The sequence below is a fragment of the Saccostrea echinata genome, unplaced genomic scaffold, assembly GCF_033153115.1.
Source record: "Saccostrea echinata isolate AGI-Se365-2 ecotype Australia unplaced genomic scaffold, CSIRO_AGI_Sech_v1 ptg000010l, whole genome shotgun sequence".
NCBI classification, from domain to species: Eukaryota; Metazoa; Mollusca; class Bivalvia; order Ostreida; family Ostreidae; genus Saccostrea; species Saccostrea echinata.
Genome location: NW_026889759.1, coordinates 13071801 through 13097787, shown reverse-complemented (window position 1 = coordinate 13097787; position 25987 = coordinate 13071801). Strand labels below are relative to the sequence as shown.

Genomic DNA, 25987 nt, shown 5'->3' with positions numbered 1-25987 from the left:
AAAGTAGGTCAAACTCCAAGATCAGGGTCAAAAGATAAAAATTGCTGGCATCCAAAGGAAGGTCTTGTCACAAGGAATATACTATGGCCAAGGTTAAAGTTATTTTTAAGGTGGGTTAATCTCTAAGGTCAAGGTCAAAAATATTTACACCCATGGAAAGGTCTTGGCACGATGAATACACATATGAAATATGAAAGTCCTAGCACCAACTGTTGAAAAGTTATGGCTAAGGTTAAAGTTAGGTAAATTTTTGCGAAAGTGAGTCAAACTCCAAGGTCAAGAGGTCAAATAAGTTGGTACCCAAAAGAAGGTCTTGTCACAAGGAATACACATGTGAAATATGAAAGCTATTGATATCTCAAACCAATTAAAAGTTAAGGGCAAGGTTAAAGTTTTTGCGGACAAACAGACAGCTAGAATGATGGATGGACAAAAACTATGTACCCCTGAATCTTCGATTACTGGGGCATGAAAATACGGAAAAAAAAAATAAAAGAGCCCAACAGGGATAAATTTCAAATGAAAGAGTACCATTTTATGAACTTATATCTCCAAACCCCCCTAACTCCTATTTTAAATCTTCAAAACTTTCTATGTTTACAAGTTTAAGATGAATGGAGAAAAAACTACACTGGAAAAAAATTTCTAATTAATATGATAGCATATTGTTAGGTGATGGAGTTAGGGTTCATTGGACGTATTATAATGTACACGGATATTTGGGTAGTAGGGGATATACACTCTGTATGACTTGAATACAATCATGTCATATTCTTGAGTGTTTTTTTTTATGTACTTAAGAATGTTAAATTTCTTACATTAAAAAAAAATCTGGCTTAGTCAGAAAATTTACTTGACAGTTAAAAAGTCATTTTATTGAAACTCAACTCTTGGTTTTGGCTTTTTCCAAGCAAGAGTAGATTTACGTTATAATTCATTTGGAATTCTTTAAGCAAGTAACCACATGCTCATAAATTTATATAAGTTTTCATAAACCCAAAAAACTTAACAGATATAAACAATATTCATAAACATAAAGAATCCCGCCTCATTTTAAACAAAGCCGGCCATTAAACTTGACGAAGTCACGCATGCGTATTGAGCAAATGTAATGCAGTCTGGGATATCGAAGTTTACAAGGCACAAGAAAACAAGTGGTTTGAGTTGGAAATTAAATTTAATCGATTCATTTTGAACTTTACTGAAGTGTGACTATTTAGAGGAGGTAAGCATTTGGTAATATAGTATTTATCGATTATGTTGCACTTGAGCGCAAAGGCTGGGCTATATTTTTATTGTAAACGGTTAGTAAAACTACTGCACATGCATGGTTGTAAACAAAAGAAATAACATGCTTTCATAAGTTATTTGCCATGTTGACAGTCTATCAGTGAGTGAAATTACTCTATCATATTCTTCTGCGACAGTAAGGGAATACATTTTGTAACATTTTAGTTGCGATATTGTCCAGAAATGCTAAAACTCCCGCCATGTTGAACTCTTCGAGTTCGTCGTCGATCGTCTCATGGACGAATATTATTACTGTCTGATCAGAGTGTGGAGTTACTGCAGACTCGGATCAGACAATCTGCACGTATATTAACATTGGAAATTGATACCTTTGTTCGTTTTAATTCATATCAGCTTATATTGCAAACAATCACTTGCGAGCATGAAACTAACGAGGCATGTTTACGCTTTGCTCATCTTGTACGAAGGGAAATAACTCGCATGTTTACTCCTTGCAGTGTGTTGGGACTGCCAGTACCTGTATAACGTTATATGTTGAAAAATTCTCTTTTTCATAGGGATTTCTCTGATTAATGAAAAAAAAATGATTTTGCTGACTCTATTGAATATATCATTTTAAAAATAATAAGATGTAAAATAAATGAGGAAAACTGAAAATAAATTAGAATTTGATATTCAAGAAAGAAAAATTATATTCAGGTTATAAGGACATTAAGGAATCTGAATGGTTTGTATATTTTGAATAAAATTTTTGATTGTAAGCTTTATCAGTCTTTCCCAGTGGTTGTGAAATGCAGATGTGTTGATCATACTATCAAATCCTTGTCCTCTGGCCTCTCTACATCAGCTAGGCCTTTCAAATCAGTGCCAATACTTAGCAGGTACTTTTACCCAGCGGAAATCATGATTGCAGTGGCCAAATTATATTCGATGGGGAAAAATTCCATAACATATTCAATTAAAAAATCACCTATTTTTATAAAAGAACCCATTGTTTCTATTTAAATTTTTTTTTGGAAAGCCATGCAGTGCTATTTGGCATTGATTGCAAGGATTTATATATCCACAGAGATTGCAGGACATGGCCTAACTAGTTATGAAATCTTTTAAAAATAAGTTTGACAGTTTCATTGATCAAGTGCATATATATTTACATACAACATACTGATCTGTATATAAGTGTTTCATACCTAACTTTATTCTTGGGTAATTTAAATGAAATTATGCATACTATATATCACAGACTTATATACTAACTGAAGGAGTTGTATATAAGTCCCTGATAATATACAAGATTGAAGCCCAACATCAATAAAAAGAGAATGAAAAAATGATTATTTATGGTGCAACCTTACACAACTCATTACTAATCATCTTTCTGCTTTACAATCAGTGGGTAAATTTTCCTGTTTTTTGTTAAAATTACATTGTTTCCAAATTTTTGTAGGGATGTCCGCTCCATGTGAAATTCTGGAGTATGAAGTTCATTTGACATCACAGGATATCAAGGAAGAGCCTGTTGATCATGTTGTTGTTATTGAGGTAAGACAATTTATATAACAATAGTACCGTGCAGTTAAACTGTGGTATCTTGACATCAGCAGGACTACATAAAAATTACAGACATGACTTAATTAACACAGAGAAAAAGAAATTCAACATCAATTTAAATATCAGGGTTGCAAATAACCACTCGCAAATGTGAGTACTCTTGCCTGTGGGCGAACAACTCTGGAGGATATTATCGCCCACATGGCAGTAAGATTTTTATCAGACATTTTCCGGAAGCTGATCATGGCTTGGTTCCACTATTAAATGCACTTTCATTTTCACTGTTTTCTTCCCATAAAAACATTGTAAGGATCCAGAATCGTGTCGACAAAACGCTTCCTTAAAAGCATGAAAATTCCTTCAACATTTATTTAAAAATTTTCCTTTTATGTCTCAACAGTAGCTGGTTTTTGTCCTTTTCCTATCAAGCTGCAGTGTTTATTATTCACAGCAGCTGTATTCATTTATTTTCCTCCTGAAATAAAAATGTTTTTAAATTTTTTTCTGCTACTGTGGGTAAAAATGTTTCAAGCTATGAACTTTGAAAGTTGGTAAAATATTATCTTTTCTGTAGAAACATTTCTTTCAATTTGAAAATCATAATTTGAAGTGAATTAATGAAATCATTGAACTTCATACAAGTGGTTTTGAAATCCCAAGAAAAATTGAAAGACTGTGGACAGGAAAGTATTTGAGATTATCATAAGAAATGATTTTTTTTTTACCGGTACCAAGTGAATAGAAAATAGTGGGCCCCAAAATATCAATGCATGCTAGTAAAACTTGTGAAGTTGGGGGGGCCGCATGGCCACTAAGTTTAAAATGTTATTTGCAACCCTGAATTACAGTATTGAAACATTAGGATATGCATTATGCAGAGTAATTCAGATTTACTCATAGTTCATGTCTTTTGCACAGATCTTTGAATTTCATTATATGGTCTATGAAAGTCATTGAAAAAGAGAAATACTTCATTACCTCATCCATATGACCTTGACTCATGGTGATTACAAATTCTATGGAATGAGCAACCTTTGACCTAAAAATGTAAGAGCTACTACTACTGTAAAGAGGAAACCTATGGTGCCTTCCAGTTTTACTTGCAGGGAATATATTTAAGGAAAAAACTCTCCTTTTTCAGAGAGAGAAGGTTAAAAGTCCATAATTACCGGTATCGTCATTAGGCTTTTCCTTTGAGAATATGTCTTGGTCCTGTTCGACTATTTTTGACTAAATACCCCTCTCAAAAAAAAAATAGATGCTGCCATAAGACAATAATTCCTGCACGCAAGTGTTTGACTCTTAATGTACTCTTCATACTCCAGGGCTCAACATTAACTTTTTTCGTACTTGTCCATTTGGACAAGTGACAAAGGCAATAACTTGTCTGAACTTCAACTTCACTTGTCCGAAAATTTTTCAATACAGATCTAATACTGTCAACTGGAAAACTAAAAATATAAAATACAACAAAAAACATAAAACAAAATTTCTAAAACAAATTCTAGACTTTCTGTCCTGACAATATAAATGCTGTCAAAATAAAACAGAATCCAAACTTCGCAAGACGGTAATGGGTAAGTTCCATGCCTTTGCAGTAGTGTGCAATTAGTGAACTTCGATCCCAATCGAGTGTGAACTCAATTACATAGCGATCCATATCAGGATCTAAGTTTGGTTTTATGTACTGTTTCCATCTTTAAAGTACCAGTAAACTTTTAACAGTTGTTCTTTTTAAAATTTAGAGACTTCTTTACATTAAAATGCACTTGTCCAATCAGACAAGTGCCCAGCAATATTCACTTGTCCATAATTTTTTTTCACTGGTACCGGACAAGCTGACAAGAGTTAACAATGAGCCCTGTACTCTGTAAGGAAATTTTGAATTACCCTTTATTAAGCAGTTGATTAAGTATCTTTTGTAAAGTTTTTAGCTCACCTGAGCTGAAAGCTCAAGTGGGCTTTTCTGATCACATTTAGTTTGGTATCCATCTGCTGTGGCTGTTTGTCTGTCCTTCTTATTGTAAACTTTCCACTTTATCAACTTCTTCTCAAGAACCACTGGGCCAATTTCAATCAAACTTGCCAAATAGCAGACTTGAGTGTAGAAGGTTTATATTTAATCAAATAAAAGGCTGTACCCTCTTTCAATGAGAGATAATTAAGAATAAGTAGAAATTAAATGGCATCTTTTCAAAAATCTTCTTCTCAAGAACTATTGGTTAAGATAAGATGAAACTTTAGTAAAAGCTTCATTATATAGTGTAGATTCATGCAAGTTCAAATCATAACCCTAGGTGGTAGGGTGGGGCCCCAGTGGATGATAAAATATTTACATAGGAATATATATATAGGGAAAATCTTTAAAAAATCTTCTCAAGAACAGCAAAGCCATGATTATTCATATTGAAGCATCCTCAGGTAGTGTAGTTCAAGTTTGTTCAGATCATGACCCTGCATGGATAGGGTTGTTTACATCATGATCCCTGGGGGTAGAATGTTGCCACAATGGTGATCGAAGTAATACTTAGGAAAAATCTTTAAAACTCTTCTCAAGAACAGCAAAGTCATGATTAGTTATCCTCAGGTTTTATAGAATCAGGTTTGTTCAAATCATGACCTCAGGTGTTGGACGGGGCCACAATATGTGATCAAAGTTTTACAAATTACGTAGGAATAGATAGGGAGGAAAATCAGCTAACGAAGAACAGCAGGGCCATGTTAATCAGATGAGCATTGTGGCCCATGGGCCTCTTGTTTTGTTTTATTTTTGATAAAAGTTTCAACAAAAATTGTTTGTTTTTGTTTTTTAATTACTGGTATAACATTGACTTAGATTCAGTTTGCAAGATCAAACTATCATATCTGTCACCTCCTTAATTTGATCTTAATCTTACACAAGGGAGTTCCAGTGTTTTGTATTCAAAATTAATCAACTAAGTGATGAAACCTGTAGGCCCTGTTACTGTAGAAATTTCAGGGGACTAATAAAATGCAGCTAAATAATGGGCAAGTTGCATTTGTTGCACACAGCTACACAGTAATGACAATTAATTGGATAGCAGCCATGTATGTGGCATAAAGTGTCCAGAGGTGTCTCCAGCAACACAACTCATGGTATATATAATAAATATGAAAAGTTCAGGAGTTTGGATCCAATCTTATTGATTCTCCATCAACATAATGTATAACTGTGCCTCAGCTCAGAGAAAAATCAATATATACAACCTGTTAATGAAGTATTGAGTTTGTTTAGAAGTCAAGATAGTATTGAACTTTGAATACTAAATATTTCCCTTCCATCTGATAGGCTGAAGTGCAGTTATTTTAATAAATGTCCAAAAAAGATTTTGAACCGAGAAAGGAAAAGGGGGGGGGGGATATAAGTTTTATTTTTTAATTTAAAATTTTAGTTTAAAATTATTTAAGATTTCCTAACTTTGAAGGTCAAAACTATACGTTTCGTTGCTAAATTAATCACTGAACAGCAAACAAAGTACAAAAGGAATAAAAATAAAAGGTTATTCGTTGAGGTAGAATTTCGTACATTATGCACACTAAAAACTATTTTGCAACTTGGAGGATTTGAAATTCTATCTTTTAAAGTTAATCAGGGCAACAGCAGTTTATGTAGAGTTAAAGTTAAGTCATGTGATTGTTGATTATCTATATACACCTATTTAGACATAAAGTTATGGGTATCAGTGACTTTTGATCAGATTTTTAGTTATTATCCCTGTTAACTGTGAGATTAATCTGCCTCGCACTTTTTTGTTGCCATGGAGACAACAGGTGCATTGGAAGCCAGGCATTATGACACTACATCTCTGTGACAAACAAAACATGTTCATTTTTCTGTCACCTTCATTGTACTTTGTTGATTTCTGGTTTAAACTCTCTAAAAGCTCAGAAACTTGAGATATTTTTTGTATTGACAATTTAATAATATATAATGATCTATTTTTATTTGTAAGGTTGACAGTACCTAAGCTGTTGGAAACTTGTAAAAGTTTTCCTGACAAAAATCAATAGACCAGATCTCCATAACTACCCAGGCTACAAGCATCCTCAGAAACTGCTAGTGTGTGTCTTAGAAAATCAATACTTTGGTTTACTTTCAAACTTCTACATTATCTTTAGTTGTGTGGATCTGTTTATTGTATTTAGAATAGTTAATAACTTATGAGTATATTGTCATTTATGTATTGAGTTGGCCATGGGCATTATTTAACATCTTAGAAAAGCAGTAGTTTATGCTAAACCTCTCTATGCAATATAACTAACACAATGTTTTTCCCCCATTATTCTGAATAAAGAAAAATATATATGAGCATCTGAGAAGTTTGACAAGTGAATCTATTTTAGTTTTACGTACACATTACTAATTAGACAAGAGCCAGCTGCTTTTGGGTGTTCAATAATTCACAGTAGTTGATAATAGGAACTGATTATAAATCCAAACAAAAACTTGTGAGGACCAATCAAATGCTTGCAAAAAGAAGGACAAAGGCCAAATAGGGAATAATGTCAGTTGCCTGCATAATGAGACAGATGGCAAGCATTATCATAAAGCAGTCCTCTTGTAAATTCTGGAGGAACTAACTCAGCAAACTTTGCCAGAACTGCTGAAAAAGTGAAATACTGGAAAATGACTGTGTTAGATATGAAGTTTAAACAACCTAGGACCAAGTTTTATGAAGATTGATAATGTTGAGGAAAGTTAACAAAGTTTTTGAAAGCTTGCTTTAAAGAATATCAACAATCTAAAAGTAAGTAACTGGAGGATGTCATGGGGTCTAATTAGCAAACAAAGTATGAAATTGCAAAGTTGATTGCACATGTAGTTTGGGGATTTAAAGTGATACATGATTATTTAATGATGAATATGTATTGATTTAGCTTCCAAAAATAAGCAAAATCAGATATTTGTATTCTGAAATAGGAATCAGGGAAAGTTTTATGATAATGTGCCCACTGAATCCAAGATGGCTGACTTTTCCAAACTTGTTGAGTACGGAATGAAAGATGTCTGAAAGTACACTTTACTTATAGGAGTTAATTCTTTTAGGTTAAATCAAATTTTTTAAAAGTTATATAATAATTACATATTCTATAGAAGAGGGTGCTTCTATTTTGTAGGATACCAAGTTTCCATCTCATGAGACCATTGCTTCAAAATTAAGTAAGTTTCTTTTTTATTCTTCCTTTTCATACATTTTCAGCTAGTGCCATATATATATTATGAAAATAAAAATAAGTTTGAAATTTTTAATAATAGAGGTGAAACTTTGAAACTTAATTTAAAAAAAAAAGGGGGGGGGTGAAAGTTTGCATATACACAGAATACATAATTTACTATTTTGAATAATGAATATATGATATGGGACTGAGACAGATGTGCTTAACAAAAGGTAAATTTTGAAGAGACAGGTGCTGGGTATTAAAAAGCTATTGGGTACCTACAGTCAACAAGCCATGTTTTGTCACCTTGTTGGATGTTACAGTTGAATGGTTTCAATAACAAAATGCAGCTTAATTTTAACAGGTTATCAAATAATCTATCTTCAGATACATGATGTTTATATATTTTATAAGATAAGTAAAAAAAAAAAAAGTACTGCGATTAAGTTATGTGACTGGAGAGATTGTCTCTTAGCATTGACTATATATGTGATAAAATATCACACTTCCAGTAACTTGGAATGATGACCACTTAAAAAAAGTAAGAAGGAAGTTCTTACATATACACATATCTTTAGTATTGTGTCCAAATTTTATTAAAAAAAATCTGACAGACAGAAAAATGGATAATATACCTGAGCATTCTCTACAGAGTGCAGGTATAATAACACTTCTAGTATGTACTTAAGTCACAAGTGACTAGGGGAAAAAATGGAATTTCCAGTGATATCGAGAGTAAAGTTTCTATAAAGAAAGAAAAAAAAAAATGAAGATCAGTTACAAAGCTTTATTTTTTGAACTTCCAAACCAAAAAAAAAAAAAGGAAAATGCTTTACAAGTATAAAGCACTGGTAACTTGAAGAGGCTTGTGATTGTCAGTTAATAGGATATCAGGTAGGAAAAGGGTGTGGTCATCTTCATCCCTATAAGGAACCTAGAAAAAAGTGAATAAAAGCTATGAATCAGAAGAATTCATAAATGTTAAAAAGATCACCAAATTGCAGATTGTTTGGAAATTTGAAATAAGATATTTTTATTGATTGATCTCATTAAAATGTGTAACTCTTGCAGAATCAATATATATTAATATAAATATCTGTGTATGGTTGACAGAAATTAATTTAAGATGTCAGAAATGAACAGGGCAATAAGCTTATTTAGCGAGATTGATTTTATTTTGTTATTAAGTACACAGTCATGCAGTGGAGGTATACCTGTCTCTGGCAAGTTCATAGCAGATCTCAAGTTAATAATAATCAGTTATCAGATGTACATGTATAATTGGGGAGCTGCAATATTGATCCAGGATGATGCCTTCATTACTATTTGTCCAATCATATTTGTCTGTCATCTCAATGAGTAGATACTGGAAACTAATGACAAGGAGAAGTCCTCTTGTTGGTCATATCAGTTGTTTACACGCAGTATTGTATCAAGTTGTTCTTTAGTCTAAGAACTACTGTATTGAGAACTGATGCTAGCAAATAAATGTGGATGCTTCAAATGTATTTCTGCACTGCCAATAAAAATTTTTAGCAGAATATTTGCTTAGAATTGCCCCCCCCCCCCCCCTTCTAATTCATTCTTAATATTATGTGACAATTAGTTGGACTTCTTTCCTGGTTGGCATAAATTGATTTTTTTCATTAGATTTCTTTTAAACAGATGTTTACCTCTGACATTCCCTGACCCAACAGTCCCAACTCTAGTATTTTGACCTTTAAGATATGACCTTGAGACAAAGTGACAGTATGCCTTAAGGCTTGTGGACAACAACAACAAAATTTCAATTAATTTGAGGAAGTATTCCATGGTTTTGACCCAGACACATTTTTTTTTGGACAGACAACCATATGCCAAAACCAGTATGTGTCATCCCTAAGGGAGACAGACGTAGAGAACTCGGCATCTAAAATGATTTTATAAAACCTCTGTCATACTGAATCAGAATGCCTGGGTTTTCTCATGAATGATGCTACATGTATTCACAATATTTATTCAAAAAAATCTGATAGGAGTGGGGTAACAGGCAATGCCTATACAATATAAATGCCTTATCCACACAATGAATATTCATATACCGGTAAAAGCAAAGAACTACAATCTCTATATGCACAAGTGCATATTCCATCATGTAAAATGCTTCCTAATTCTCTGACCCCCACTATGTTTTATAACAAAGTCAAAATTGGCTTCAAAATAGACTAGGTGCCATTATTTTCAGTATTTGACAAACTGAGAGTCACATGGTATTACAAAAGTTGATGTTGAGAGACAACATATTAATTGATCCAAAAAAATATTACATGAAATCTAAATTTTTTTTTTGCAGTGATCTTCTGATTTATTTTGATATGTATATAAAGAAGAATACCATTCGTGTGCATTTGAATAAACCTTTTAAAATAATATTTCATTTTTTCACCCACCCCCATGTTAGTAAAGCTTAGATTATGTTCATACTTTGTTTCCATAAATTACTTGGATTGTGTGGATTATTTTGCCTTATAAAATATTTTTTTTTTTTAATGGTCTAGTAATTAGTACTCTTTTATTTTTCAGACATTGAAACAAATGTTAAAATGACACAGGTAACTTTTTAATGCAATATTTATATATTTCATATGAAAAAAATGTCAAAAAAAGGAAGTATTTCTAAGGAAATTAAATTATTTGTTTAAGAAGATGTAGATTCCAATTTTGGGTGTAACCACAATGTTCTAGTTTTATTTCATTACTAGTAGTGAACAAATTCTTAATATATATAGGAAAAAGAAGCATGTGATCTGCTGATAAAACTTTTTATGCATTTGTTTTTCAGACACCAGAATATGGAGAGCTGGGTTAGTATAATGAATGTACTCTATAAGCCCCAACTTTATGTTGATATAACTGATATGAGAATAATATCATACATCTTGTCTATCATACAATAAAGAATATCTTTGGATTTAATTGTCAGGCCAGGCCAGCAATACACATGCTACTAGAATATCTGAAATTGCATGTTTTTAATAATGATGTCCACATCTGAAATTTTTAATAATTTCATGTACCACATAACTTCAAAATTCATATACTGGTACACAGTAAATACAGTTATCCATATCCATTTATTTAATTTAATCTTCATATTTAATTTAAGTTACCATATAAGTAATTTAAGTATTCTTAATTCAGAATATCAGTATTTTGATATTCAATTAAATTCCTAATATCCTTTATCTGTTCTAATAGTGAATATCAGATAACACAATTTTCTCTTCTTTAATGATACAGTTCACTTTTATTAATGTCATACTAATTCTTGTGACTTCTTCATGTTCTTACTGCATGAATTCCTTAGAAAACACTATTTTATGAAGGATATTTTATAAATTCGTGGTCAGAGGATAATGATTCTGAACGGGGAGAAAGCCTTTTCATTGCAAAAAAATGGTTTATTTCTTCCTCTGGCCAGATTTCTAAGGGAAGGGAGAAAAATGTATTGTTATTTCTGGGAGGAAAAAAACATAAGATCTGGTAACAAATTGGATGGATCCCCATCTTTTTTATTTTATGGTAGAGACAGTTGCTCCAAAAAGGAAGCTAGGAGCGGATGTAGGAAATGGAAAACCAGCTAAGGTTCTGAAGATTGAAGATGATGGTGAAGATCAGGCTATTGAGGAAAGGGACAACAAGCCAGATATAAAATTAGAATCAGAAAACAGTGAGACTGTGGCATACTCTGTGGTATTAAAGAGTGCTGACAATGTGGAAATCAAGGAAGAGGTGATGGGTAGTAGCCATCCAGATACTGCTAACAAAGACGGAGTAGAGGTCAAAGTGGAAATAAAGGATGAAGACGAGGAAGATGATGATTTTCATGTTGTGGCCGAGTGGAAGTCATCAGATGAAAATAGAGACAAAGAAATTGCAGATGAATCTCAGAGAAGTGATGAAAACTTGTCTGGCCTAGGTAAAAACATACATTGTAACATGTTTTTCCCATTAACTCCAAGTGCTTAAGTGCATCTTTCTTTTTTATTTCTGCTAATAAACACAGGGTACATCGCTACTTACGGTTTTCTTCATAGAACTAGTAAATAAAGAACTGGGCTCTGTTTAGTTGAACATGTTTGTTCTTTTTGTAAAACATCTTCCAATTTATTGTTAATTTATATTTAGATTACAAGGTTAAATAGTTTTGAGCAAAGTTAAGATAATAAAAAATTTCACAAAGTTTGTTTAATAAATGATAAACTTCATTATTTGAAGAAAATTTTTTTTTACAGATATGAAGTGTCCAACTCCTGGATGCGATGGTTCTGGACACGTAACAGGGCTGTATTCACATCACAGAAGGTAATTTGTGACATTTTTATTAGAAATCTGTACAACTGATTGTATAAGAATGTAACAGAGAGAATGATGTGTTTTATCTAATGAAAATCAATCTTACAGTTTGTCTGGATGTCCAAAAAAGGGCACGGTTCCCCCAGAAAGTAAGTACTGGTACTTCTGTCAAAATATGAAATTGGATTATTTGCTGTCAGTATGGTTGATATATACTAAATGACTGTGTTAATCATTACAATTTTGTGTCTTTCAGTTGTGGCTATGCATGAAAATTTAGCCAGGTTAGTGTAAAATTCAATTTGACTCTAAACTAATTCTTAAGACAAAAAGAAAATGAATTTCACTGTTCATTCATAATCATTATTTATCATTGGAAGTGCACGTGTTTACAGGTGCCCTACCCCTGGTTGTACAGGCAAAGGTCATGTGAATGCAAACAGAACCACTCATAGGAGGTAACAGGATATTCGTAAAACTTAATTTGTTTTAAACAGTTTGTAAAGTTACGGTATACTGTGAAACTATAACTCTTTATAACTCTTTTTTGAAGGTAACAAATGATTGATAATTTCTCGTCAATTTTTTTTGTTGTTGCATATTTTGAATTTTTTCTTCACCTCATAGACATTGCTGACCATGTCTTATTTTAGTTTATCAGGATGCCCCATAGCTGCTATGGGAAAACTCGTACAAACAACACAGCAAACGGCAAAGAAATCAGGTCAGTCTCAAGCTCATAGGTGATCAGGAAAACTTGACAAATTGAATTTTAAGAATTTTTTTGTTTGAATGTAGTATACATATTGGCTTTTTTTGCCATTCAAGTAAAGAAAATATTTTGTACTATGATTGATAAAAATAACACTGAAATGATATTTAAATCTGATGCAGTGTATAGGGAAGAAAAGGCAGAAATTGTGCTATAGAGTGCCTTATGTTGATCCTTGAATGTATGAAAATTAGTTGTGCATGCTCATGCCAGCTTTATAACATTTTTATTTGCTGTTCTTTTGATTTTCTTCTGTTAGGTCTGCACCTTGTTTTGCTCCCAAAAGATGACGACCCCTCCAAAGCTGTGTTAGCCGCTTGCAATGAGAAAGAGCTCATCAGACTGGCTGCACAAAAATGTACCTCCGCAGAAAATGGTTGGTACTTCCTCCATTCCTTTTGCTTCTTTATTCAGAATCAGTGTTGTAATAATTATCGAGCTAAAAAAAAATCTCATCATTGTTTAAAGTTAATCTTCCTAGGAAGATAGAATATGTAAAAAATACATGGTAAAAACTATTGTTTCAAGCAATTATTATTAAATTGTTCCAAGGTCCAGGAAAAAAAGAAAAACATGCAAAGTTGAGTATTATAGAAAAATATATTCAGTATGATGAGATTTCCAGCAAACATGTAGATATTTTTTGATTGAGATTCCTATTAAAAAGTAATGTTTTCTGTATTTCTGTAGTGTAGAATGAATCAGAATTGTTAAAATTATCAGAGTTAGTTAACAGAATTACAATTAGTATATGCATGTAATCAGCTCTGGATTGGATTACTCGTTGTGTAGAATGGTAGCTGTATAAATGTGAGTAGAGACTAGTTCATTTTTTCCTGTTGAGTTGAATATTGTTGAGTTGAAGATTGAATTTCTGTTTGTTGAGTTGTTTAAACTGTGTACCAATTTTTATTCACAGCAGTGAAGTTAAGCATGTAACTCAAATCGTGAGTTACTACTGTGGTTTCATCTTTATTCATGGAACACCGATTTTCATGGAGTTCGTTGTTGAGTAGATCCACAAAATCAAATGTTTGTCGAAGTTTGGTGCCTCCATTTGGATTTATGATAAACCTTGAAAAAGCCTATTTCAACTTTCGTTACTTTGTTGTTTTAAAATATTAGCATACTCTTAAAATTGTAAATGGCGTGGGGATTTCTGCTGAAGCATATAGAGAGTAAAAAAAAAAAAAATGAAAAGTTGAATTTTTTTTTTCTTATGATCATTATCCATGAATTTACGTATCCTCGAAAAAGTGATTTTTACTAAATCCACGAAAATTAATGCCAACGAAAATATTAATGAAACCACAGAATATACAGGAATTTCTGAGACCTTATTCATCAAGAGTACAAAAAATTGAAAATTATTAAGAATTGAAAGCATATAAATATTGCAAATCTTTCAGAAAATTATTAAAGTAGCTTAATTAAGTTAAAGTAGGTTTTGTAGTATGAAATTTTATTGCATTTAGACTTACATGTACACAACTCTATCCTTTGACATGTTTTTTAAGTTTACCATTACATGTAATTTCCAATTTTATCTTCAAGTCTTATTTCTACCTACTGTTTATAATTATATCCCCTGTTTGTGGGATATGTAGGAATCAACGTGAACACCTGTCTCTTAGTCTCTCTGTCCAGTAGTTTGCAATAGTGTCCAGGCCATATCTTTATAATGGGGAAACAGAGAGTTCCATACAAGGCAAATAAATTGCTTATTACCTGAGAGTGTGTCAAGACCTTAACTTAAAGTCCTTTTTGCAAGTTTAAGGTCACTGGCAAAAATATAAAAAAAAAATTGTGCCCGGTCCATAACTTTCCAGTGGAGAAACAATGGAAGTTGATACTTCATACAAAGATTATTTATGACCTACGAATGTGCCATGACCTTGAACCAAGATCATATGTACAAGTTGGGGAGGGATATAATTTGAGCTCTGTCACAGTAGAGTTATATTTTACTAGTATTATATAAGTTGGCAAGAAAAATTGTGTCAACACCTCAGGGCTTACCTGTAGATTGAATATAAGAAAGAAAAATGTTTGAAGAAGTAAATGTTCAAGATAGGTAAATTTCAGATCTAAGTAAATGACTTTTCTGTGAAAATTCAACATCTTGTGTAAATTAAATCATCTTGTACTTTCAATGACAAGTCAGTAATCTTATTTGAATGTCTTGAATACATGTACAGTTGTACTTCAGTATCTCGAACACTGATATCCCAAATACCATGGATATATCACACTGATTTGGAAGTCTCAACCATTTGTTCTCTAAGTATTTTACTTTCAACATCTTGAATCCTCGGATATCTCAAAATTATTTTCGTCCCAACGAAGTTTGACTGTATATTCTCACAGGAGAAAAAAATCACAGAACATGTACCAATTAGCAAGAAAAAATTTCGGATATTTTTTCAAGTTATAATAAAAGATGCAATTTTAGAATTTCATGGTATTTGCTGTTGAAAAAATCATATCCGAAATTTCAGTATTTGTTTTAGATTTCTTTTGCCTCTGGAAAAAAGAAATTACATCTATAAAGCACATAATTACCGGTAGATAATTTAGATTGATACATGTGTTGATAAATCTCTTAAATATAATTATGATTACCTTGTTTTGTTTTTTATTTTTTTTACATTATTTTTATGTTTTCAAATCCCATTTAGAAATTTCTCATTGGTTGCTTTTATCTGAACAGATTCTGACCGGGTTTTACGCCCCATGATCCTCACAAAACAGTTGGAGCTGGGTTCTGATTTGTCTTCACTGGTATCCCAACAAACCCCTCGCAATAATCTTGCCAAGGAGTTAGAAAAGTACAACCAATTAGACTCTGGAAGTTTTTCTGGTTCAAAGGGAGAGGAGAGGGAACCAGCTGCTGCACCGGTTGTCAAGGTTCCCAAGCGAGAACCAGTCAGGCCAAGCATCCTGAGGCGACCTACTTATAAAAAAAGCGAATCCAAACCGTCCACATCTGATGAAGGAAGCTCCACTTCACCCAACATACTGAATCGTAAGGGCGCCAGACAGCTGAGTTTTACCAGGTCGGTAACTACTTTGACAATCCCCAATCCTTTGATGTCCAAACCGGTCTCACAAGTACGTCATGGCACCATTTTGACTCCTGCCAACAAATCGAACACCAAGCCCATCACAGTTTTTGTTGGGCCTGATGGAAAACATATTCAAGTCAATACTAGAAAGTCAGTCTAGCATCATCTCAGAATTTTGCATATTGAATAAATTTGTAGTAATTACAATTTTGAACTCCAGTGACACGCATTTAAAAAATCTACATGAATGTACAATTTTTTTTTTTTAGAAGCACAATATTACATGAATGCTCATGCTGACTTTTAATAATGATCGTTCGTTTGTATGAATTTGTTAAATGTAAGATTTAATAAGAAGTGTAATTATAAATTTATTGTAGTTCAAAATTAAAATAAATGAATTTCCTTCTGCTTATGAATTAAGATGATGAAAGTGGGATTCTTGAATTAAGTGTTGATATTCAATTGGTTCATTTTTTAAAGCAAGTTTGCATAATGATACACTGTAATAAATGAATGCTTTTCTTCATTTCAGCATTTAAGTCCCTAAAATTCATCCAAAAATTCACAGATAAGGCTGTAACTTTTGTTTTCAATGTTTTTGAAATTAAAGAAGCAAAAGGTTTAATGAGATATTGTTTATTCCAGATTGGGGGACTTAAGTGCTGAAAGGTAAATTTTTTTTTTGTTTTATCTTGCTGTCATTGAGTTAAAATGTTTTATCACCTGTTATGTTCATAGATTTACCAAATTCAACCAGTTTCACCAAATTCTTAGTTATGTAGGGGAAGCACATATGTTTTGATAAAGGTTTATTCTCAGATTAATTAACTTGAATAAAGTAGTATTGATTGCAGATGTTTCATGAACTTAGTAAAATAAGATAATGGTTGAGTTCAAATGAGTACACTATATGTTAACTTGTAAAAAGAGATAAGATGGGAATAAGATAAATTTCTTCACATTTTATTATTAACATCAAATTGAATTTGGCAAAACATGGTTTGATTTAGTAATTTGTACTCTTGTTATGCAGGACACTTCTGCATTGTTGTATATTTTTGTACATAAAATCTGAAAATAAAAAACAAAATCTTTCTTAATTTAATTTTTGTTAGCTTTATATAGATTAATTTTACCCAAGGTATATCTGCGTTTCTGTTGTCTTGTTGATTTAAAGGAAAATCAAGCTTTTATCCTTTTCTCATCCAGAAATTATATTGAAGCACAACCTGATTATTCACTGCAAATTTCTACCCTACTTAGTTCCAGAGATAGTGCAGACATAGAATCAGTTAGTTCAGAGACAGAGGGGAAAAATTCATCTAACTGCCCCTACCCAGGTTGTGATGGGTCCGGTCATGTGACTGGAAATTACACTTCCCACCGAAGTCTCTCTGGTTGCCCATTGGCTGATAGAGCCACTGTGCAAGCCAATCAGGTTGAAATGAAGTAAGTCATGTGACTCACAGCTAAGATGCCTGCCATTGTAACTGAAACTGTCCAAACTCTTTTCTTTATTTGTTTTGCAAGCTTCTCTTGATGTTGTGAGGTGGATTTTTTTTCTTTATTGATTATTTGTTGGTTCAAGGGGTTTTTTTTTCCCAGTTGAGATATTGCATGCATGAGAAGAGCCTTCAGTGTAGTATTCTTTGTCTTTCTTTTTATCTTTGTATATTTTAATCTTTACAATCACATAAATAAACCTTAAAGAAGTAGAGAGAAGTTGTCCTTCAGATAGATGACTTTAACATGTTACAGTCTGATGAATAAAACTTAAAGAAATAAATACAAGTCTGTCAGGTAGATATCTTTTTACATGTTGAATAATATGCTTTTCATATTATGTGGAAAATTGCGTTTCTGTGATAAGCCTATGGTAAATCAAAACCGAGTGATTCCAGTTTCATTGAAGTGTTTTGTGTTGCATAAAGCTATTTGATATAATTGAAATTGAATAAATTTTGGATTGATGGAAACAAATAGATGCCCAACTCCAGGCTGTGATGGTTCAGGTCATGTGACAGGAAACTATGCATCACACAGAAGCTTGTCTGGATGTCCCAGAGCTGCAAAGCTGAAAAGAGTCATTGGGAGGGAGAGTGGAATGGAAGAAGAGACATTACGGTAGGAAATCATAGAATTTAATGTAAAATAATATTCCCTTCATAAGTTTCTATAATAATATTCTCTGGGAAGTTTCTTCTTAGAATGGTTCTTAAATTTTTGCTGTAGAAGTTTAAGGTGTGGGTTTATAGACTAAATTATTTGATTGGTCAATTTGATTGTAGCTGTCCTATTCCTGGATGTGATGGGACAGGTCATGTAACTGGAAAATACCTGTCTCATCGCAGGTAATTGTTGGTGTAAAATGTTGTGTGTAATTGTGTATTTTATAACTTTTTATATGTACTTGATATATATTTTCTTCATTATAAGCAATTTGGGAGATAGTTTCAGTAATTGCATATCTGCATCATTTATGTAGCTTTCAAGAATACTGTTCAAATGATAAAGGGGGATTTAAATTATTTTATCTTTTTTTTGTACTTGTTGTGCTTCACAGATTTTGTTTGCATGAGATATATATAAGATTCAGTGAAGAAAAATAGGAAGTTAGAGTAAATTTTATTAAATTTGAAATACACTGTAGTATGTTTTAATTTTTATAAAGAAACTATTGGATAAGGTTCCTTTTAAAAGCTATTTCAGATTTGAATTAATTTTCCCCATTCATGATTGTTTCCTTATTTAGTGCATCAGGATGCCCTCTTGCCAACAAACACAAAATACAACGACAGCTTCTTGCCAGCTTGGATGGACAAGATCCAGATCTAGCAAAATCTCTCAAAATGGATGGAGTTGTGTAAGAATGACTTTATTGTTGTAGATTTTCAAAAAGACACCCATTAAGTCTCATTTTAAGGTTTATACATGTATAACCATTTGCTCATTGATGAGTTACAAACAGGAAAATAAGGGAATCCTAGCAACATTATATTCCAAAGAGTGATAATAAGAAAAGGCTGCATACATGTACATCACTAGTGACAATTTATGCAGGGAAACAATATATGCCATAACAGCCTTGCCAAACAAAAAAACAAAAAACAACAGGTCAACTTTGAACAGTTACATGTATGTGAATAACTTGGCAGAGATAAACAAGTATACACAAAGAAGTATGTGCCTATCGATGATATGTGTTTCAATTTTTGCATATTATAAGAGGAGTTTTCTGATTGGTGTTTCTTTGACAGGTGCCCTACCCCTGGCTGTGATGGATCAGGTCACTCCAATGGAAGCTTCCTATCCCACAGGAGCCTCTCTGGGTGCCCAAGGGCAACCTCAGCCATGAAGAAGGCTAAACTCAGTCCAGCAGAGCTCACCAACATTCATTGTAAACTACAAAATGGAGAAGGTAAATACATTATAGAATTAGGAAATGTAGACTAGGTTTTAGGTCTAATCTCTGATGAGCTAGGAGAGTTGTATTTACATAATTTATTTCGATGAGACTATATGGTACACTTTGTCAAATGGATTTGCATGAAAGGGAACATTTTTCTGTGCTAGGTATTTGTGTATGCATACCTGATAAACATCAACTTTTCTGAGTCATATGGTGAATTGTTTTGTTTTGTTTTTGTTTATTGAATGTGGTTATTTATTTTCAAAAGATGACTATAAAATAGCAACCTTTTCTTTTTATCACATGAATTAGGTCAGTGTGAAACATTTATTTATTTCATATTTTTCAGATAGATATATTATTGTGATACACATGTACAGTAAAACACGCTTATAGCGAACACGCTTATAATGAATAGACTCTTATAGCAAAGTGATTTTCATTTCCCATTGGTTTTAAATGTATTGTTAAGCTATAAAGATATAACAAATTATGTTTATAATGAAGCAAAATCGCCTGTCCCTGGCACTTCCTTATAAGCATGTTTTACTGTATCTTCTTTTTATATAATTGATTTTTTTGTAGATTTGGAAAATGATGAGGAATTGCTTCAAATTGAAACAGATATTCAGGACCTCAAGAAAACAAACACTGATCTGGAGTCGGAAATGATTAAGATGAGGTCTGAAGTGTCCTCTCTCGAAAACCATGTACTTCAGAAGGAAAAAGAGAACAATGAGATAGAAGAACAAAATAAACATCTAGAAAACTACTTGGATGTTCTGAAGAAAGAATCCATAACCCTCCTGTCAAAGCTCAACATACCTCACTTCAACCCAGCATTGGTCACAGATGAAAATCTGGAGGCCTGCATCCAGCAAATTCAAAAATTATGCTCAAGTCAGAGTGATAATGGAAGCAGTTATTACAGTGCTGTTAGTATAGGGGCATCAGAAATCCAAGTAGCTTGAGTGTTTAAATGCTTATTATGTAATGCCTCTTCTGTGAAAAGTGCAATTTATGTTAGTAGTGGTCAGTAATCTGAATTTTGTTGTATCTGGAAAATGTTTCCATGTACATGTTCTGTCTCATATTTATTTACTCTAATATTTCATTGAATATATTTATTTTAATTTGTTGCTTGTAATTTTTATAATTTGTTGATATTATTTTATGTTAGTTTTTTTTTTTTTGGCATAGTATTATATTTATGTATTTTATCTGCTTTACACTAAATCCAGGTACACATAAATGCATTATTTATTCACTGCATTCCTTAATTGATTGTCAGATTGTTATATATATATATATATACTTCAGTTGAACTTTGGTATCTCGAACATGGATATCTCAAATACCATGGATATGTAGAAGTGATTGGGTAGTCCTAACCACGTATTTCTTAAGTATTTTACCCTCGTTATCTCGAACCCTTGGATATCTCAAAGTTTTTTCTCGGTCCCATTGAGTTGGAGATAACGAGGTTTGACTATGTGTATGTAATGGATATATGCCGAATACTGTTCTATATGTAAAATTATCAGACTGTTTGAGGCCCGTTAGGGCCGAAAACGGTCTGATAATTTTACATATAGAATTGTATGAGGCATATATCTTACTTAAAACATTGCTATTTAAATGTCCAAAAGTTACCTGGAGGAGTCCGATAATTACACAATAGGAGTTCAGGCATCAATAGTTTTCTACCTGAAACCATCTAATAAGTAGACAAAAGAAAAGAGAAAGTTTTTTTTTCTTTAGACAGTAAAATCAGTGAGTGAACTCTTTTGTTTCATTCATTCAGTGGCAGTCGTTTGGCTTAGCAGGAACTATGGACAGTGGTCAGGTGATGAAGGTTTTTTTTTTATGATTCGGAATATATTTTTTTTATTAAGTGCGTTTGACATTGATACAGATACAATGTTGGATGATATCTTCAAAATGAATTTAGCGTAAAAACACGGATTTTTATCTAAAATTTTGATTCGATGATATAATGAAAATCTTGGGTTTAAAAGTGCGGTCATTGGCGAACAAACCTTGTTAAATGAAGAGATTCGCAGCCTGTTTCTTTAACAGAAATGGATTTAAATTCGCTTATTCACAGTGCTGTATCGAAAACGCTTTGCAAAAAACCGAATGGAAAGTGTTACTTTTGAGGAAGGTTAAAACTCCAGTTTCGTCTTGGATTTGCTATTTTTAACAACTTAATTTCCTCGCGTTCGCTTTCCCTGATTTTTTTCTCCCTAACTTTTTTTGGGGTTTCTGGACAAATTAAACCTTGATTTCACTCTAGTTGTTGTTTTTTAACTACTGTCCGATTTTGTTATCACTGCCGTCCGATAATATATTATTGGACTGCTAATTATTATCGGACGGCTACAGGTAAATTTTTAGACTGCAAGAACAAAGGCATGACGTCACAGCAATGTTTTAAATATATATATATATATATATATATATATATATATATATATATATATATATATATATATATATATATATGTATTTACACAGTTGAACTTCAGTATCTCAAACACGGATATCTTGAATACAATGGATATGTCAAAGTGATTGGAAAGTCCCAAGCCCTTTTTAGCTCACCTGAGCTGAAAGCTCAAGTGAGCTATTCTGATCACCCGTTGTCCGTCGTCCGTCCGTCTGTAAACTTTTCACATTTTCAACTTCTTCTCAAGAACCACTGGGCCAATTTTAACCAAACTTGGTACAAAGTATCCTTGGAAAGGGGAGTGTAAATTGTTAAAATAAAGGGCCAAGTCCCCTTACAAGGGGAGATAATCAAGAAAAGACAAAAATAGGGCGGGGTAATTAAAAAATCTTCTTCTCAAGAACCACTGGGCCAGAAAAGCTAATACTTATGTGGAAGCATCCTGGGATAGTGTAGATTCTAAATTGTTCAAATCATGACCCCCCGGGGTAGGGCGGGGCCACAATAGGGAATCCAAGTTTTACATTGAAATACATAAGAAAAATCTTTACAAATCTTCTTCTCAAGAACCACTGGGCAGAAAAGCTGAAACTTATGTGGAAGCATCCTGGGGTAGTGTAGATTATAAATTGTTCAAATCTTGACCCCCGGGGGTAGGGCGGGACACAATAGGGAATCCAAGTTTTACATTGAAATACATAAGAAAAATCTTTACAAATCTTCCTAAGAACCACTGGGCCAGAAAAGCTGAAACTTATGTGAAAGCATCCTGGGGTAGTGTAGATTATAAATTGTTCAAATCTTGACCCCCGGGGGTAGAGCAGGACACAATAGGGAATCCAAGTTTTACATTGAAATATATAAGAAAAATCTTTAAAAATCTTCTTTTCAAGAACATCTGGACCAATAAAGCTGAGACATATTTGGAAGCATCCTGAGGTAGTGTAAATTTTAAATTGTTCAAATTTTGACCCCCGGGGGTAGGGCGGGGCCACAATAGGTATACATGTATTACAAGGGGGAAATCTGGTAAAGAACAGCATGGCCAAAGTTACTCAGGTGAGCGATGTGGCCCATGGGCCTCTTGTTCTTTAAGGATTTTACCCTCAATATCTCGAACCCATGGATATCTTGAAGTTTTTTCTCAGTCTCATCAAGTTCGAGATAACAAGATTTGACTGTTTTCATTTTTTATTTATTTCTTTAAGATAGTTTACAATAATGAACATTCCTTTCCTTATTATAATGCAGGGTGTGTAATTTAATTGTTACATTTTAGTTTTATTTATTACATTAATATAGAGGTGCTAAATTACACTTATTCTGTAGAAGCACATTCCTGTTAATTGCTTTATCTTAAAACACTGTGCATACATGGACATTCCAGATTTAATTTAGAACTAGTTTTCATTTTCATCATCCCTCAACAGGTGCTTGTATTGTCATGATTGTAGTCAATCGGTACATTTCAGCTGCTCATATAAATAAAATACTAGTAGTCTCCATGGTTTACATAAAACAATTTCCTCCGAGTTTGAAATGGAACCTTTCAAATGTGCAAATGTACTTTGACACTGAACAAAAAATATACATTTGTAATTAAACTCAGCCCCGTAAAAGCAGAGAGCATGCAGATAATGTATTTACAACTTTGTTTGTTTTTACAATGCGTGAATAGCTTTAGCTTTTGCAATTACTATGTACAACTTTCTTTTTGCTATTGTTTTATTTTTACTGTTTTCAGGTAATTTTTTATAGAAATATTTATTTCACCAAGAAATTATAGGAACAAAAAACCATGAATTTTCTCTAATAAAAAAAAATGTAAATTAATAAGGGATATGAAATTTGTATACAGTATCTATTCAAGGTTATTTCTTTTTCATCAAAAGAGTTCATTATTGTTCAGTTAATTTTTATATGTAGAAACACTGGTACTTATTGCCAAAAGCTCAGATTCATGTCATGTGTGGCTTTGATATTTACATTTGAAACCAGCATCAATTTTATATTTTGTGTACATTGTGCAATATTTTTAATAAACATTAAACTTAATTGTATTTCCCTATGGGCTTATGTTGAGTTAATTAGGAACTAGACTTGATTTAATGGGACATAGAGAGTTACATAATGCTTGTGTAATATAAGTGCTTGAAAACATATTCCAATCATTCAATAACACATGGATAAAATTGATGACACATGATGAAAAGTTTGTCTTGTACTTTTTGAATACCATGACCCCCCCCCCCCCCCCCCCCCAACACTGGGATGGGCAGAAAATGGCAGTAAAACTGCAATGATTAAACAATTTTTATTTTATTTATTTATTTATTTTTTTTGGCTATTATAATAACATATTTTATTGAAAACTGCCTTTTTCCAGATAATCATTGCAGCTTCATTTTTTATGACCATGGCATCATGAAATGCAGTATCTCTTGCATTTTCTTCACAATTTCAAAGTAATTTTATCTGTAGGCTTGAAGGTGTAATCACACTTCAGAGGCGAAACTGCAATTTTATGATTCAAATTTGTTAAGAAATCATTGTAATTTGAGATAAGAAAAATTGCCTTAATGAATTTTATAATCTATTTTCAGTTATTAGTGTATCATTTCGCTTAGCAGCATAAGACAAGAAGAAAAAAAATAACAAGTCTGATGAAATGAAAAACCAATGGAAATTTGGCTAAAATTGACATCACAATAAGTTTTTATTAAAAATTGTTTATTCAATGAAATATATACATGTAGTGTAAAAATGAAATTATGACTCACTTATGGCCATGGAGGAGACACCAAGTGCATAGTTATGGTATAACAAGTAAATATAATTTATGATGCCTTTCTTAAGGTTTTAGGCTCCAGAGTTAGGCTATGTGCTGTACATGTATATTGTGAGGATGTATTTCATGTTAAGAGTCTTAAGGTTTCAGGCTCTAGAGTTAGGCTATATGCAGTACATGTATATTGTGATGATGTATTTCATGTTAAGAGTCCTAAGGTTTCAGGCTCTAGAGTTAGGCTATATGCAGTACATGTATATTGTGATGAGTATTTCATGTTAAGAGTCCTAAGGTTTCAGGCTCCAGATTTAGGCTATATGCAGTACATGTATATTGTAATATGTATTTCATGTTAAGAGTCCTCCCCTTTACTTGTCTAGGAGTCAAATTGAGTAAATAGCAATAAGAAGCAAGGTAGTCTTAACATAATTGATAAATTCTTGACCCATGTCTGAAGGTTCAAGGCAGAGTGCATATAGCAATAATATACATTATACAGGTGACCTCAATATAAATTATAAACTTCATAACCCCTGCATGAGGATTCAGGCCTCAGGGTGCATCAGGGAAGAAACTGGGTTGTCTTTGGGGAAGAAGACCTTTACAGAGGAAGGGATTTGATGGTCAGGCAGGTTTGATTGCCCGTGATAGCTCAGTTAGTAGAGCATCTGACCTCGGGGGCCCGGCTTTAAATCCTGGTCCGATTCATCACAATTTTATCGTAGTCAGTAATGGCTATTACAAGAAAAGTGTGCCTCGATATAAATTGAGAAATTTATAACCCATATAATGGTAAATATGCTGAAGTTGCTCAGGCTATAGCATGGAGGTACGGTATTTGTAGATTATTGTGGAAATTGAAATTCATATTCAAAAATAATCATCTATTAATAAGTGATGAAATTAGTTACTTCAACTTCAATTGAATTTTATTACCCCTGCCATTAACAGGTCATGGTTTCTAAATGCAGATGATAATGAAAATGTATTTCATCTTTAAAAATCATCTTCTTTACTAGGAATTGAGCATTTAGGAGATTAAGTTTGGGGGGGAGGGGATGCAAATATTCTCTTGCTTCAAGTCTTGTGCTTACAAAATGCCAAAAATACATTGGACAACAGAGGATGCAGTTACTCAGGTGACTGGTAAGGCCCAAGGGCATCTTGTTAAAATAGAATTAAG

The 25987-nt window shown here is 32.7% G+C and overlaps 1 protein-coding gene across 1 annotated transcript; it reads left to right on the top strand.

The window, feature by feature from the left end:
• Positions 1–1109: 1109 nt before the first annotated feature.
• LOC133184433 (myelin transcription factor 1-like) lies at positions 1110–20713 on the top strand. Its single transcript, XM_061319512.1, has 20 exons — positions 1110–1225; positions 2699–2793; positions 7942–7984; positions 10546–10574; positions 10805–10826; positions 11549–11941; positions 12258–12327; positions 12427–12467; positions 12575–12602; positions 12714–12776; positions 12972–13042; positions 13350–13466; positions 15801–16146; positions 16804–16827; positions 17422–17607; positions 18142–18282; positions 18447–18509; positions 18911–19021; positions 19416–19576; positions 20153–20713. The coding sequence occupies exons 2-20, from the start codon at positions 2701–2703 to the stop codon at positions 20536–20538; spliced, it is 2388 nt and encodes a 795-aa protein (XP_061175496.1). The 5' UTR covers positions 1110–1225; positions 2699–2700; the 3' UTR covers positions 20539–20713.
• The last annotated feature ends 5274 nt before the right edge of the window (positions 20714–25987 follow it).

What these genes read in the sequence shown, in the direction of transcription:
- LOC133184433 (XM_061319512.1), top strand. Translation starts at nt 2,701, where the DNA reads ATGTCCGCTCCATGTGAAATTCTGGAGTATGAAGTTCATTTGACATCA. An exon ending in CAAATGTTAAAATGACACAG is followed by an intron (nt 10,575 to 10,804) that starts GTAACTTTTTAA and finishes TTTGTTTTTCAG; the next exon opens with ACACCAGAATATGGAGAGCT. An exon ending in GGGGACTTAAGTGCTGAAAG is followed by an intron (nt 16,828 to 17,421) that starts GTAAATTTTTTT and finishes TACCCTACTTAG; the next exon opens with TTCCAGAGATAGTGCAGACA.